Below are 17,197 nucleotides of genomic sequence, written 5' to 3' on the forward strand. Positions count from 1 at the left end.
AGGTTAAGCAGCAACTTGTAACATTGGCACAAAACTATTAAGAGCAAAAAACCAACAGTACTCACACCCACTCTCTTAGGAAGACTTTCAGATACTGACTTCTTACTACCAACAACACTCAGCTTTGGCTTTTATATTTGTCTAAATTAAAAAGCAACATTAGGAGCATGGATCTTACCATATACACATAGATATGAGTGCAGTTTAGTATGTCAACAACAGAGCACAGCATAGCCAACTTAAGCTTTAGATTTTGCAGGAGTATCTCAAGTATGTGAGTATTACACTGAAAAAGCTTCAGAATTTTTGCAGTCTTCATTAAAATGAAGGTTATTAATGTCAAATCAATCAAAGTCTCCAGAACATGTCACCACGTCCTTGAATGCACTGAACTTTAGAATAAAGATTTCACAGCTATTTCAGTACTAAGACCTTCACATAAGGAATTCTGTTTTCACCAGAGAGTTTTACATCAGAATGGTAACTGGGATTTCTTTAATTGCTAAGAAGGTGAAAAAACATGTATTCTTCTCATTTTTTAAGCATTCCAAGATAGAACTCTCTAAATAAAACCAGAAATAAGGTCTTTTTTTTCATATCCTTAACAGAAGGAATTTCATTTAGATAGCAGCTTTGCTGGCAGGTGATAAGAAAAGCATGCAAACAGAGATACATAGAGTGTTTTCAGGCTGTGATCCAACATAGGAAACTCCATGTGCTTTTAAGGGTCTAATTAAACTCAACAAAAAAGCATGACATAACACCAACATTTAGTCACTTTTCTGATGATACCAGGCTTCTTCAAAACTGCGACTATTTCATTGTGGGACAGGACTAGACTAGTCTAGTCTCTGTATGGAGGTTTGGTGTTATTTCCTTACAATATCTAATGGGGGCCTGCCTAAAAGAAAGCCAGAGGGATACGTTTTGCAAAGGCATGTAATGATAGGATACGAGGGAATGGCTTTAAACTGAAAGAGAGCAGACTGATATTTGTCTGGTCTAGTTGAAGGTGTCCCTGCCCATTGCTCAGGGGTTAGAATCAGATGCTGCTTCCAATCCAAACTACTGTTTGATTTTATGAAACGAAGCAAATAAGACATTAATTCTCATTTTGCAGAATAAATATCAAAGCAAAAATAAGAAGTTCTAACTGTATTTTTGAAACTTCTCACTATGTAAATGGCTGGCATTATCATTGTTGCCAGAGACTAGATGCACCTAAAGACTGTAAGTAACATTAAACAAAAGTCCATTCCAGCAAATTAAAAACAATGAAACTAAAATTAGCAACTAAACTCACAAAATAAACTAGTACGGCAGTACCTTTTGTTTACTAACAACTGAAGATGATAAAGAACAAAGAATGACAGACTAATCAGGACAGTTACAATGTGAGCACATAAACCATTAAGTTAAATACTGCCCTAACACTGAGGAATCTTCCTCCAGACACCTCTACACTTACAGGATTAGGAAAAAAAAAAAACTATCCATCAATTTTTCCAATTTATTTTTTAAAAGCCAGGAAGAAAAACAGCACTAAAATTCACATCTATCTATTCCCACTTGGTTTTGCTTCAAAGAAGAGAATTAATCATGCATCTACCTAGTGCAATGCGAAGATCCATGAAATAAAATATTAAAGAAACAAAATTAAAATCAAAGAAAGCATGCATAAAAGACAGCTACTTTTTCCTAGATTACTACATTATAATCTCTTCAGCAAAAGAGATTGTTCACAAGTTTTGCCTGCTGCTTTTGATACCAGTGAAGACCCGATCCTTAAAACATTTAGCTATGTTTTTTTGTAGGGCATTTGTAACATGGATGGATGTAGACCTCAATAAGCATACAAACTGGTCAAGGGCACAGAAGCTCCAAAAGTGAGAAATTGATAAGCTTAAATGAGAAATGCAGTGGCTGCACAGCTGCAGGTGAGCTTCCAGGCACACATGGACACATCTGCTGGATCCAAGCTACAAACAGTGCCACTTCACAAAGCAATGCCTATCTTCTCCATCTCTATCCTGGTACTTGCTTTTAAATCAGTTTGTAACAAGAGGGCTAAACCTCTGTTGCTCATTGTCCTCTCGCATGTAACTACAAGCTGCTGCATCTGCCTAACCTGAACCTGCAACAGAGTTTATGACACTTGCAACTGAGATGGCCTGGGGGACAGTAAAGATGGTCCTCATTTACTCTCCTGTTCCTAGCAGCTGTAATGTGTGTTTCAGTTTTCAGATTTTATCATTTATTAGGACTAACAAGAGACCAAAATCAGAATCAAGCTAAAGGTAGCTACAGAAAAAAAATTAACTTTTCTGTCACAAGAAAAAAATACTTAAATCTTACACTGTAGTTTTGGATTCAGTGAGATAGAAGCCTGTCTGCAGACAAAGGAAGTAACTGTAATTCAGAAAAGCAATGATAAGTAGGAAGGAGAGGGCCTACCTAATGAAATGATAGACTCCAGCATGGAAAGTGCTTAAGTGGGGTGAGGAAAACGCATGACAAAGAAGAGACATTTTAATTTTTCCAGAATGTCTGCTTCTTTTGTTGGTTGAAGAGTTTTGGAAAGGCAGCCAAGATGCAACAGCAGAAGAGATATTCTCACAGCGCCGATTGTCTCAGCTATATCCGCAACATAAGTTTGTGAAGACAGAGAATGAACATTACAGACATAAGATATGCCCTATGGTAGATGCAAACAAAGAATTAACAATTCAGCTTGATTAAAACACAGTTTAAGAATGCACAAGCCCAGTGGTGGAACTCTCAGCAGAACAGTGAATGTTAAATGCTAGCCATGTTAAATACTAAAGGAACTAAACCTACATTAGGCTCTACAGAACAGTAAGTATCGGTCATGTTAATTCATGTTTTGCCATTTCACTGAACTGTCAAATACAGTAATGATTCAAAATAAAGGCAATCCGAAGAATGAAAACTAGACAACTCAGGACTGCTAAATAACACTGGCAAATTACAAGCAGAGAGAGTTTCTCTTTCATTCACTGGAAAACAAGTATTAAAGTAACTGATTCTCACTAGCTGAATTACATGCTTGGAGCATTCCCTCTATTTTTCCCACTTCTCAGACAATGACTAAATCTACTTAGATAACGCAAGAAAAGAAAAACACAGTTCTACAGAGAGGGTGCTCCACAAAACCAAGATTTGCTTATGATAGTGCAGAACTTAGAAATTTGACAGTTTCACAATATTGTGTCACAAGTGATGGTCAAGAGTCAACGAAAACCCTTATTCAACCCACACCAAAACATGTGAAAGGGACTGATCTTCTCATGATGAATCTTCGGACATAGCATACACTGTCTGACAATCCTCGGTCAATTCACCACAGTCCATGCAAATGTGTATTCCTCAGTAGCTTGAAAAGGTCTCTGGCTAGTTGATCATCTTTGGATATGACAATATACCTACCCATTAAAAGCTACAAACCAGTATGAGGTCAAACAATCACATTTTCAAGATACCCAATTCTAGTAAACGTCCATATACGACTTACTATAATTCAAACAAACGAAGTAAAAGTAGTGAGTTTTCCTCTGACTAATATTTAGTAAGTTCCACAAGCCATGCACTAAGCTGTTGTGTTCAGCAACAGAACACTAACTAGCAACTGAGAAGAGGCAGACTAAGTCTCAACAATAAGATAGATGCAAGACTTATTTTGGGGAGTCAGTATAATCTAAACAAACAGTTGTAGAGAAGAGCATGAGAACTGAACAGAATCTTTTCAGACAGCAAGTACTCACTGTCCAGTACTTCAGAAGTTGCTAGATGAGTTCTGCAGATGTGGTTGGATGTACAGTTACTGTTTTATTCCTTGCCCACTACACTTACTATGGAAGCAAAGGAAATCACACAAAGCAAAAAGCTACACACATCTGTAAGGTAAGAGAAATAAAAATAAGATGTCGGCACAGCACAAGCCATTCCATATTAAAAATACAATTTAGACATCCTAATCCACTGCTAGAAAAGGGAAAAACTGCACAAGATGAAATTCAAAAAAGTAATTAAACTTCCAGCAGCCTTTAAGGAAGAAACCACTTGCAAGAGCAGGAAAAGAAAACGGTTTCAAATATACCTAAGTGATGGAGGTACACCCAGAAAGTCTTGTGGAGTCAAGAGAATAAGAAAGTGAAGTGTAGGAGTACTTCAAATGCATGTAGTACAATAAAAACACAGTAAGATCTAACACACATCCATGTTAGGGTAAGTAGGGCTTGTAATTTTGTGAAAACTGCTTTTCATCATGCAACAGTTTGTTCCCCTTGTACACCTCCCTGTCCTGTGTCCACATGGTTTCCCCAAGGAGAAAAGTTTAATGCCACTGTCTCAGTTACTTCTATAGAAAGCTTAAAGACAAACCAAAGCAGTGCAGCTTTTGCAGCCTTTTAAAAAATAGATGACCTGGCCTTTCTAAGCCATATTTGGAAGTTTAAACAGACTAAGTGTATGAGCCAACAGCTGAAAACACACTTGAAGCGGATACAGAGGTGCAGTATCCACAAATCTAACTTACCTGACCATTATAAACTATTTAGCATTATAAACTATGCACAAATAACACAAATTCAGAAAAAAACCTACATATGGAGAAATGTATTTCACAAGCTGAAACACAATATCCCAATTAACACAATCTCAAAAAGCCTACAGGGAGAAATAGATACAGTTCATAGGTACAGTTCAGTGTTCTTTTGAAGGCTCTAGTTCAGACACAGTATTCATTAGTGACTTACCTGCTCTTATTAGAACTAAGAAAACCCTTTAACAGTGCACAGAATTTTATTATGAGCTAAAAATAGATAATTTATACAGACTGATTAATATTGATCATAAGTATGTATTAGAAATACTTGAAATGAGACTGATAACCTGATTAGAAAAAAAATAATCATACAATATGAATCTGAAAACATATACCTTTAAACATGAGAGTATTCATACATGCAATACAGGGCAAAAGAGACAAACAGTGCAGTTCCTCTCACACTGTCTTGAAGGCATAGGATTCCATCTGGAAACTAAAGATCTCATTTCCCTGTAGGTTTTTTTCCCTTCCTCACATCTATTCCCTTGATTAGTACCTTTCACCACTCCACCTTTTTAATTCCTTTTACTCATGAAGGCCCTATCTAATAATTCAATTCTCCATGCTGCTCCAGTCCTTATCTGCTCATCTCTCAAAAGGTTTCAGTATTTAAAATACAGTAGGGCAAGTAGTACTTACAGACAGACTCTTACTGTAACATCTCAATTCTAGCATAGGGCTGTTGAAGTAACTTTTGTATTAATATCATACATAAAATCTCAGGGGAGTAGCTATCAGCTATTACAGCTCAAACTTGGATAAATACTCTGAATTTACCATTTCTGGAGTAAACTCCTGCGCCTTCATTTAGAACTCTTATCAGTACAATTTTTTTATCTTTTAGATTTTTTTTTTTACTCACTTGGCCACAGACTGGATAACTTTAGAAGATGTATCCTTAATATTAGTGAAAAATCGCTCTGTTCCACCCCTCAGAATATCAAAGAACCCTCCATAAGTCTGGTCACATTCCGCAACGGTCAGGCCTAGAGTAGTTGAATAAAAATAATTGTACTTTATTATGGAGCCCATTCCAGGATACGAAAAGTATGCTGCCTATAAAGATAGAAGGAAGTGAATGCACGTACAGGCTATACCTTGCTGTAAGGCTCACAGTTCCAAAGCTCTCTTTCACTATGACCTATGCAAAAAAACAGTACTTCCTGCAGTCAGGAAGCACTAGTGATATACTTTACATTGTTTAATTTGCTGTCTGTATTTATGAGAAAACAAGGTAAAAAATTCTGGAAGTAAGGCATATGTTTCATAGCGCCAATGCAGGAAAACATTGCCTTTCTTTAGTATCAGTTTCTAAAATGCAGCTTATCATTAGCAGATCGACTTAACCATCTCCAGTAGACACATTTCAATGCAGGGCTTCAGAAGCAGCTGGCATAGTTAAGCTTAAATTTTAACCACAACATCCCAGATAGCACAACATCACAGCACAATATTCCTATTAATATGATTGTATACAATAAACAGTAGGCATTCTTGCACAAAACACATGACCAGACAGACTTTTGATTATAATTGCATTAGGATGCTGGATTCTTCCACAGAAATTGATACACATGCATTATTAGTGCTATAAATGTTAATAAATAAATTTTAATATTTCCCCTGTCAAATTAATATCCCTTGTCTCATTGACAATTCATCCTAATTAATACGAAGCAAGACATATCAAGCTGGAAAGAAAACCGAATACAATACGAAATAGTCCCTTGATCTCTTCTATATTAACTGAAGTGCTCCATATTCAGATATAATAGCTAATACGGATACAGAAAGAATAGTAAAAACTAATGTAAATAAGCCTATCAAGCTTATTTTCTGTACTATATTAAGTGTTTTCAACTGAATATACTCCGGACTATCCATTTCTACAGACTATGTCAGCTTTTAATTGTGTCATTTTGGAGACATGTTTTGGTTGATTCCATTTAGTTCTGCTAATCCAACCACTGTTTCTATCAGATGGAACCTGAACCCCTCCTCCTCCTCCTCACCACTGATGTCCTTTGGTGCAACCTTCTACTGAAGGCCTGGACAATGCTCCCATAAATAGCTGGGCTCAAGGCAGTACCAGTTACAGCTGTTCCTGAAAGTGCTGACCGGATAGCCACCAAACTGAATTTAGACTGCTGCCTTTTCCCTTTGAGGCTGTCAGATATGAATCTTTTGGAAATTAAAACCTAAATCGCTTTAGACTATTATCACTGTCAGATGCACTTCAAAATATCATGGGGGGTCAAAAGTCTTTTTGGGCAGGAAAGAAAAGGAGAGAGAGGTGGACCCAAATGCTTATGGAATTATTTCTTCCTCATACAGGCTTTTTGCAGTCTAAAATAAACACGTGTGAGGTCAGCAACTTCCGAGCATTACTGAACTACTATGGTCCATAGCCAGAATCCCTACAATTGGTTCTGCATTTCTTTATTAAGATCTCTCATCTGCCAAACATGAAGCCCATTTGAACACAAAGTGATACCAACACACCACAAACAGCTGCTTTCCTTTCACGCTGTAACACACATGATGTTAAATAGTTCCTCTTTCAAAGCAAAGGCAACTCTTGCTTTTTTTACCTCAGAGATTCAGTGTTGAACACAAACTCAGGCTATGTCTCAATTTCAGTACCTTCTGCCACAAGGTAACAACGTTTCAATTGAAATACAATATCCAAGGATTTTTAACAGTTTAAATTCAGCTTCCTATTAAATGCTGCTCTGTAGACAATGAACTTGAGAAATTCATATTTGCACATAGCAACTTAACCTTGCAAAAAAACCCACAAGGAGCAATGCTATAAATGCCAAATGGCTGGTATTAGTACAAAATATCTAATATCCCCAAATGACTTTATTCCCCCATGGAAGATATGTAACAGTCTTCATACTAAAATGACATCTCTTTTTGAACATACCTGCATTGTACAAATTGTTGAGCTGCCCTGCAGGCTTGGAGCTCTGTGAAACAGAGGTCACGGATGTCCGAGGCTGAGCATTGTTTCCATAGCCTCCATTTTGTTCCAGGAGCTAAGGATGAGATGAGATTCCAGATGAGAATTTTCTTGCTAATTTAGCCATCTTGCTATGCTTGGCAAATTGCTGCTATGTGGTGAGAACAAGCAAACTGAACCCCAGGACAAAGCCAGAAAGTCAAGATACACTAATTGACTCACCTGCAGTATAGTGCAAATTAAGCACTGAACAGGAGATGCCTCAGTGGGTTTCAAGTTAGTGTAGGCAGACCCTTCATATATGAAACTTTTCTGTGCAAGTTAATTATGATAAAACATAGCACGTCAAACAGAGTGCTACCATACTATAGGTATACTCAGTAAAACGAGGGGATGAAAAGATTTTCAAAAAGCAGTAAGAAATACTAGATTTCTTTTAAGGTCTCTATGCTTTAAAGGGCATATTTTCAAAGATCCTATAAGTGATACTGATCAATTCAACTGAACTTCAAAATAAATTAGTGCAAAATTTTCAAAATACTAAGGAACAGGGGACCTGCTCTGAAATCTTTTACTAAATGCACATACACTGCAGAGGACAAAAAGGAGGACTAATCAATAATACTCCTTATGAGACATTTTTACCTCTGTGATGGGGGATTTAGGATTGACATTCCTAGCTGCTGCAATCTCCTGCAGTTGGTTCACAAGTTCAGTGATTGACAACCTCTCCTCCGGGTTCACTTTCAAAGTAGAGCCTAAAAAAAGAGGAGATTCAGACAATGTAACAAATTCTTCAGAGTTTTTCTCCCAACTGATAATAATTTCTTCAATACATTCCAGTGCAATAAGCAAACATGAACAGAGTGGAGAAGCTGCTAAATCAATATCTAAATATAATTCTCATAATAGTATCCATGAGAAAAAAAAACAGTACACAGGGTCAATAATATTTCAAAGAATACACCTTGGGATCAGTTAATAAAGAACATCAGAGATAACTTTGTGTCTAATACTGTTGGAGTCGAATACATTTCTGGAAGTAATTAACATTAACAGTAATCTACCTGAAACCTAAAGTAAATAGAATTTTTTAAGCAAGTTCAAAGAAATCAAATCAGAACATTATTTGTTCCAATGACTAGTTCAGATACTGCACAAGACACTTAACCGAACTAAAAAAGCCACTTTCATATAAAATTCCATAATTTTTTTATAATGGATTATTAATAAAATAAGAAGTTTCTGCAGTTTAACTTTTTCAACATCACACATCAATAATATTTAACTATCAGTAAAACAGCTGTCAGTAACAACACGTATCCACAAAGACACAGAATAAATAACACTGTAAACTTACGAATAAGATCATGAAACACAGAATAACGGGTGTCATTTTGTGGGATGACATATTTCCCATTGACTATGCGAAGTTTAGCTCCATCTTCAAATGGGTGTTGCCTAAAGCATAGCAAATACAGGATACAGCCCAGGGCCTACAGAGATAAACAGAAATACTGCATAGAATTATGGGGACCTTTAGGATGGAAAAGACCTTTACAACCCTCAAGTTCAAACATTAACTCAGCACTGACAAGTCCACCTCTAAACCATGCCCCTCAGTACCATATCTACACATCTTGTAAATACCTCCAGGGATGGTAACTCAAACACTGCCCTGGACAGTCTCTTCTAATACCCAATAACTCTTACAGTGAAGAAACATTTTCTAACATCCAACCTAAACATGCCCTTGTGCAACTTGAGGCCATTTCCTCTTGTCTTATCACTTGTTGCTTGGGAAAACTATTCCTGTCAATTTTTAAAAATCATTTAGAAGTCATTACAAAAAAATCCATTTTACGAATTTCAAAGCATACAAAAATGAAGAGTTCTTGCCATACTGAACATGTCCAAGAACAGGATTATTCTTTCAAAAAAAGTTTAGAAGTTTTATTTCACATCTCCATCCTGTGCTGCAAGGAGACATTTTATTTGTCAAGACAGAATTTGGTCTAACTTAGATTCATTGTTATGCAATATAAAAGCTAGATGATTACATAAGTGTTAAGCTTACATATTTAATTGCTTAAATGGCACTAGGAGACACACAAAAATCTCTTTAAAATGCATCTTCTGGTAAAAGTTTGAAGAAAATAACCCTGAAATGACAGTCTCTTTATTCCCTATGGTCAGACGGCTATTCAACTCTTGGAACAAATAAAATTTATGACAATTTTCAGACTAGTTCATTCAAGCCTCAAAAATCACAAAACCTAGACTACCACATCCTAGGAACTTCGAAGTTCCTTCACACGTCCAACTTGAGATTTCTGTAACCCAAGAAGACAACAACTAAGACGGAAGCCAGGATTGAATTCTAATCTCTGAATAGCCTAGGTATTAGGGATTAGCAGGATAACTGAATCTGTAACTGAAATAAATGTAAATTGCTATATATTTTTTGAAATAAATTAAGATATTAAATACACTTGACAGAGTTATACTATCGTAACAGAAACATGTTCTGTTTCACCCATAGAAGTTTGATAATAAAGCATCCAATGCCTCCACATAGCTGTTGGCACAATGAGCTGGAAAATTTCTCCTCAAAGTTTCTTCTGAACCCCAGTATGAATGGCTGCTTAAGCATATGGACTTTTATACCACTCACAAATGGAGCAATCCATTCAAGATGTTACCAAAGAAAACTGCCCACTGCCTCTAGTCCTCTGTGCACTATCTCCAACTGCCCTTAGTTGTCAATTTATCCCAATAACACCTTCTAAAGTCTGAAAGTTATTGAAGTCTCTGAGGTGTAGGGATTTAATTACTCCAAAACACTTACTGAGTCTCTCAGTCCAGGACCACAAATAAAGTACCTGCGTTAATTCTGTATATTCTTGCACATTTTTGTCAGGCTGTGGAAAAAAACTCTCTGTAACGTGTACAGGGAAGGAAGCATCACACAGTCCACAATAACTAATCCAGCAGGGCAGTACAGAAAATACAATCTTGTTCTTTCACAAAGCGCTTGCTTACAAAGCAGATCATCATTTAGTTCGAGGAAGGAAACTACTCTCTGTGCAGTCCAAGACACTCCACACATCAGGAGTGAGCACCCACAGCCACACAGGAGAGAAACACACTAAGGCAATCAGCTGAACACACAGGAAACTGAGAGGCCACTCAGATCTGATTTTTGCTTCAATTGCTGGAGAATGTTTTTAATTTTTACTCGTTTACCTGCAACTTGGGATTGTAACTGTGATAAATTTTGGCTGTTTTTAACACCAACTGTCATTCCATTTGGCTGGAAGGGAATTTCAGTAGTAGCAAGGCAACTCCTCAAAGCCAACACTATTCACACAGCCTCAGCACTGCTACTCTTGACAGAAGAGGCCATCCACAAGATGTTGTCCCAAAACTGCACAGTCTCTCTATAGAAGTTGCCTGGATCTGTCTCAGCACTCACATGCCAGAAGGTAAAAAAAAGCAGAACCACAAAGTAATCAAAAATAACTAGGAAAAACTTGTAGACCTGCTAGTGGGGCTTTACCAGCAACCAATTTAAACCTTCCTTAAGGGGACAGTGGGGTTTTTGGAGGGTTGAGATAGTGTTTGGGGATTGAGGGGATAAGGAAATGGTGGGATTTTTTGGAGCAAATTAAGATGTTATTTTCCCCCTGACTAGCTTCAGGCAACAAGCAGCACACTAAAGTTCTACAGTACATTTCCAGGATGACACAGATACTACAACAAAGCAAAATTAAGTCAAATTAAACTACATGAAACCTAAAGAGATTGTTCAGTTCACACTGAATTAACACATGCAGGATGTCTTGCATGGACCATTCAGATTTTTAAATTAGATATTGTTAAGGAGAACCCAACTTTGAAATTTTGCTCCTTAACAAACATTTCTGAATTCAACTCCTTTGCTTTTTCAGAAATCTTTGAGAGTGAGAGGGTATGAAGGGCCTTTCAAGCATGGAGAAAAATCACTTGACAAGGAACAGCCAGCCACTTAGTTGAATTTCAGTTCAGGAATTCACATTAATTTTGAAAACAAGTAACTAAAACACATTGCTATTTGGATTTAGTGTTTATTCTCTGATCTTTAGACTTGGGTAGGAAATGTACAGAAAGCAGTCAGCCAAGTCTAAGAAACTCTAGTCTTATAACGATACTTAACCGCATTCCCGTTGTGGAGTCAATGTGGTTGATAACCAACCTTTCATCTAGGCTGCTAAGACAGGCATTACTTCTGTTGGTTTTAAGCTCATGCAGTGACAAACACACAGACTAAAGAGTGTTAATCATGCTACCTGCTTCCTTCAGAAAACTGCTTTGTTTATCCTAACCACAAACTACAAATCATTTATGCTTCCAGAGACAAATACTTTTATATTTTTATTGAACCCAAAGCATAAAGTAAGAGATATGGAACAATATGTTCCAACCCAGGTATGGTAAATGAAATAGAGGTTCCCAAAACACAGAAGGAGCATGTTAACACTAACATATACAGAGCTATTTTAAAGAAAAAAATAAACTACAATTGCCCTTTCGAGTGAGGCTTTTATTAAACAAATTTCTAGTTTTTTGTTTAATTGGATGATAATAAGGCAAACATCCAGCCTGGATGAGCAAAGAGGTTTTAAAGGAACTTAGAAATAAAAAGAGAATGTATCATCTTTGGAAGGAGGGCCAGGCCCCTCAGGAAGTTTTTACAGGGCATGCAGTAAAAAAAATTTGGGAGGCCAAAGCTCAGTTCAAACTTCATTTGTCAACTTTTGTAAAGGAAATAAAAAATGTTTTTACAAATATATTAATGGCACAAGGAAGGGTAAGACCAACCTTTGTTCTCTACTGAGGGAGGGAACTTCATAACTGCAGAGGAAGAGAAGGCAGAAGTGCTTAACACTTTCTTTGCCTTTAGTGAGAAGATGGCTTGTCCTCAGAACAGCTGTTCTCCAGGGTTGGCAGATGGTGTCAGGGAGCAGAATGGTCCTCCTGTTATCCAGGAGGAGGCAGTCACAGAACTGCTGAGCAGCTTAAATGTTCATAAATGTATGGGAACAGATGAGCTTGCAAAGCCTCTCTCCATCATTTACCAACAGTCCTGGCTCACTAGGGAGGTTCCAGATGACTGAAGGTCGGCCAGTGTGACAGGGTGGGAAGGAGGATCCTGGTAACTGTAGGCCAGTTAGCATGACCTCAGTACCCCGTAAGGTAATGGAACAGTTTATGCTGATGCCATCACACAGCACTCAAAGGATGACCAGGGTGTCAGACCCAGCCAGTGTGGGTTTAGGAGCAGTAGGTCATGTTTGACCTACCTGATCTCCTTGTAAGACCAGGTGGCCCACCTGGTGGATGTGGGAAGGGCTGTGGATGTTGTGTACCTGGACTTCAGCAAGGCCTTTGGCACTGTCTCCCACAGCACACTCCTGGAAAAGCTGCAGCCCATGGCTTGGACAGGAGCACTCTGTGCTGGGTTAGGAGCTGGCTGGATGGCCAGGCCCAGAGAGTGGTGAACGGTGCTGCATCCAGCTGGGCATCAGTCACCAGTGGTGCCCTCAAGGATCTGTACTGGCACCAGTTCTATTCAATATTTTCATTGGTGACATGGATGAGAGTACTGAATCTTTCATTAGTAAATCTGCAGATGACACTAAGGTGGGAGTATGTGTTGATTTGTCAGAAGGTGGGAGGGCTCTGTAGAAAGACCTGGAGCAGTTGGATGGAAGAGCAAAGTCCAGTAAGTTGAAGCTTAGTAAGTCCAAGTGCTGTGTCCTGCATTTTGGCCACAATAACCCCCTGCAGCGTTATAGGCTGGGAACAGAGTCGCTGAACAGTGCCCAGGCAGAAAGGGACCTGAGGGTACTGATCGACAGCCGACTGAACACAAGCCAGCAGTGTGCCCTGGTGGCCAAGAAGGCCAATGGCACCCTGGCCTGTATCAGGAATAGTGTGGCCAGCAGGAGCAGAGAGGTCATTCTCCCCCTGTACTCCCACTGGTGAGGCTGCACCTTGAATGCTATGTCCAGTTCAGGGTCCCTCAGTTTAGGATGTTCAGAGTGTGTCCAGAGGAGGCAACAATGCTGGTGAGGAGTTTGGAACACAAACCCTGTGAGGAATGCCTGAGGGAGCTGGGGTTGTTTAGCCTGTAAAAAAAGAGGCTCAGGGGTGACCATATCACTCTCGACAACTTATTGAAAGGTGACTGTAGCCAGATGGGGTTGGTCTCTTTCTCGAGGCAGCAACTGACAAAACGAAAGGGCACAGTCTTAAGCTGCACCAAAGAAAATATAAGTTGATTGTTAGGAAAAAGTTTTTTACAGAAAGAATGATTAAGTACTGGAATGGTCTGCTCGGGGAAGTGATGGAGTCACCATCCCTGGATGTGTTTAAAAAAAGACTGGATGTGGCACTCGGTATCATGGATTAGTTGAGGTGTTAGGGCATGGGTTGGACTGAATGATCTTGAAGGTCTCTTCCAACCTAGTGATTCTGTATTCCTGGCTCACGCTGACAGTATTTCATACATGTCCAGAGACGAAGTGGTCAGAAAAATGTGTTTTACCTAGTCTTTCTCCACATGCCACACGAACATCACGAACAGCTGCAGAAACTGAACACAAGTGTCCACAATATCTTGCAACTAATTTAATAAACTGAAAGAAGTTCCAAGATTCCATATAAAAATTTTTAAAGCATCAGCATTACATTTTCTCAATTTGTCTTCTGACACACTGCTGATACAAGTACAAACTGAACAGCTTGACATCTGCTTCTATAAAAAACATTCCATAAACTAAGTAGCTAAGCACTACACTACTGGGGAGTACCTCAGTACTGCAACATTATGCAGCTGGAAAATGTACAGCTGAGGATTTAATATTTACCTCTAATTCTTGCTACAGATTTTTTTAGTGCATGTGAACAGCTTATTATCCTTTCCACGATAAGCATGAATGATCCCTGCATTGCTCTCATCTTTGATATCTGTCAGTATTTTAGCTACATGCCATACCTCAACATAACCATCCTGAGCTCAGCAATAGGCTGTTCCAGGATTATATGCGTAGCAGAGCATGAAAGGCAAGAATTTGAATCTAAGGACTCCCAAGTATTCTGGATTTATGGTGGAAAGCTCCACTAGGCAACAGTTCTATTGAGTGTTAGAGAAGTTCAGCATTGCCTCTCAAATGAAAGTCAAGCTTGATCTGGGAGAAAACCTTGAACAGTACATCTCATTCTTTCAACATTTAGATACAGAGTCCATACCATTTAAGTTTATTTTGATCTAAGACAGCATCCTACTTTTATTTTGGTACTTTAGTTATTTAATCAACAAGCTAACATGAAGCCTGCAAAATCAGTTTCACTATGACATGAGCAACTATGATGCAGCAAGAAAAAAAATTCTTACCCAAATATCCTGCTTTTCACCAATTGGAAAATTTGAATACAAGTCTATCATTTCAGGTGTCCTGTACATTGGTGTGGTATTCCTTGTGATCTGGAGAAGACAGAATTTATTGAAACAATCTTGAACAATGAGTTTTAACAGCATTCAACCAAGGAAACGGCTCTCCATGTAGAATGGATAGTATGCTCATTTTTAAAATAATTTCAGAAACACTTGTCAAGGAAAAAGCCGTCAGCTGAATCCCTCAATAGTCACAACAGCTTTGACATAAGGTCACATGAAGACAGGAGTACTCAACACTGTGATAGTTGAGAGTCTTCCCAAACACAAAAGCACATAAAGTGACTGCTCTACTTGAGGCAAAAATGGACAGGAAAACTAATACCAAAAATAAAAAATAAGCCAACAAGTAAATTCATGTTCCAGTGAGTCTCTCTCACTTTCACAGCACACTTGATGACAGTGCATCCAAACGACATTTAGAATGAAACTCTGGTCATAAGAATACCTGAAAAGACCTTTTCTACCACCTTTTTGCACAGACTACACAAGACAAGTGGTCCAAGAATACCAGATTGCAAAATAGGGACTTGTGACGTCAGAAGTTGTACACATGAATGTAAATGTATTTCTCCCACTGATGTACTACATTAGATTTACTAGCATTACTCTCAACTCTAAACTAAGAACAAATGCAAAAGTACATTGCATACTAGATTTGGTTACTGTAGTCCAAGGCACAGCAATACTGCCCATTCCTATTCTGTTCTGCTGAGCAGACTTGCCTCTCATTTACATATCATTCAACTGAGGAAAAAAGACCAGAAGAAAGATGGGAATCAGTGTGGCACAACCAATTTCTTGTCAAGAGTGCAATTAGAAGAAGCCCTAGTAAACACTTCTATTCTCATAGCAGATTGCAGAATGGACACTGACCAAGCTGAAGCAGTGTTTCTACATGCAGCTACAGAATACAAGCTATGATTGTAACTGCAGACAGCTTTTGAACTGTGGCAAAACAAATACAAAACCAAAACTTTATGTATAATACTCTAACTGAAACAATCTTCAGTTGTCTTAGATGCCTCATGAATTAATACTAGATTAATAGTAACAATTAAATCCACTGTTGATATTAAAATTAAATCACATTAAAATAGTCTCACCTCTTCTTCAACCAGTGCTCTCTTCTGCGCAGACCAGCTGTAGTCAGGATAGTAAGCTATAGTCGTAGCACTACCAAAGTCACAAAGTTTAATTGTTCCTTGATTACTGATTAGCAAGTTTTCCACCTTCAAAAAGATGTAAAATAATAGATTTTTAAAAATGCCTTTTTTGCCCTGTATTCTAACACACATTTTACACATGTGTAAAATTACATTTGCAAATTTACACATTTTACATGTGCATACATTTAAAAACTAATCATTTTTGCCAAAAAATAGTTTACAGGAGAACAAAGATTTCAGAGAGTACTGTCGTTTTGTATGGTAGCAACATAGCCAGGTTTTAAAGGGAAGCACCAAGCACATCATGAGCAAGAAACATTCAGGAGAGAAAGAAATAAACCCCAGGGGGAAAAAAAAAAGTAATTTCATTAGAGCCTAAGAAAAGGTTAGCTTTTCAGATGAGAACTTTAGAAGCAGTGTCTTAGAATCCAAATGTTTTCAGGCATAAAAGTGAACACTGTTAGCTTAACTGCAGAGGGATGGAGGTTAGGACTGCTATTGACAAAAACAGGAAGGTACTAGTAGAGAAGCAAGCTGCTATGAGACACCCATAAAGAGGGAACTGTGACCCTGTGGAGACAGAAAACAGCTATTTGAGGACCATATGCTGCCTGAATAGTTCATCATCCATTATCCTGCCTTTTTCTCATTCATAAATTCCAACTGTCCTGTATTGTTTATTGAAACGTGAAAGAAACTTAAGGAAATGGCAAACGTATTGGGCAGATGTACTTGAAGTCATAATCACGAAAGGACTGAAAAATAAAATCTGTACCTCTGTATAAAGTTAGGAAAAGGTGTCAAAGTTTATTGGTTCAAAACTCTGACTTACAGTTTTCTGTGCTGCTTAGTTTACCTTAAACTGACCTTAGTTTAGACTGCTAAAAAGTGTAGCACAGTTAAATGATCCCTATTTGGGTCCTGTCTGTAGTAAGGCC

The 17,197-nt window shown here is 38.1% G+C and overlaps 1 protein-coding gene across 2 annotated transcripts in view; it reads right to left on the reverse strand.

Moving 5' to 3' along the window:
- GAK (cyclin G associated kinase) overlaps positions 1–17,197 on the reverse strand; it is a 66,508-nt gene that overhangs the window by 37,688 nt on the left and 11,623 nt on the right. For both annotated transcript variants that reach the window (XM_014882379.2, XM_014882378.2), the window contains exons 6-11: positions 16,197–16,322; positions 15,031–15,120; positions 8,953–9,088; positions 8,238–8,350; positions 7,557–7,668; positions 5,490–5,613 (exon numbers count right to left, since the gene is read on the reverse strand). In XM_014882379.2, coding sequence (XP_014737865.1) covers positions 5,490–5,613; positions 7,557–7,668; positions 8,238–8,350; positions 8,953–9,088; positions 15,031–15,120; positions 16,197–16,322 — 701 coding nt within the window. The remainder of the gene's footprint in view (positions 1–5,489; positions 5,614–7,556; positions 7,669–8,237; positions 8,351–8,952; positions 9,089–15,030; positions 15,121–16,196; positions 16,323–17,197) is intronic.

This window comes from Sturnus vulgaris, chromosome Z, assembly GCF_052056855.1.
Source record: "Sturnus vulgaris isolate bStuVul1 chromosome Z, bStuVul1.hap1, whole genome shotgun sequence".
NCBI classification, from domain to species: Eukaryota; Metazoa; Chordata; class Aves; order Passeriformes; family Sturnidae; genus Sturnus; species Sturnus vulgaris.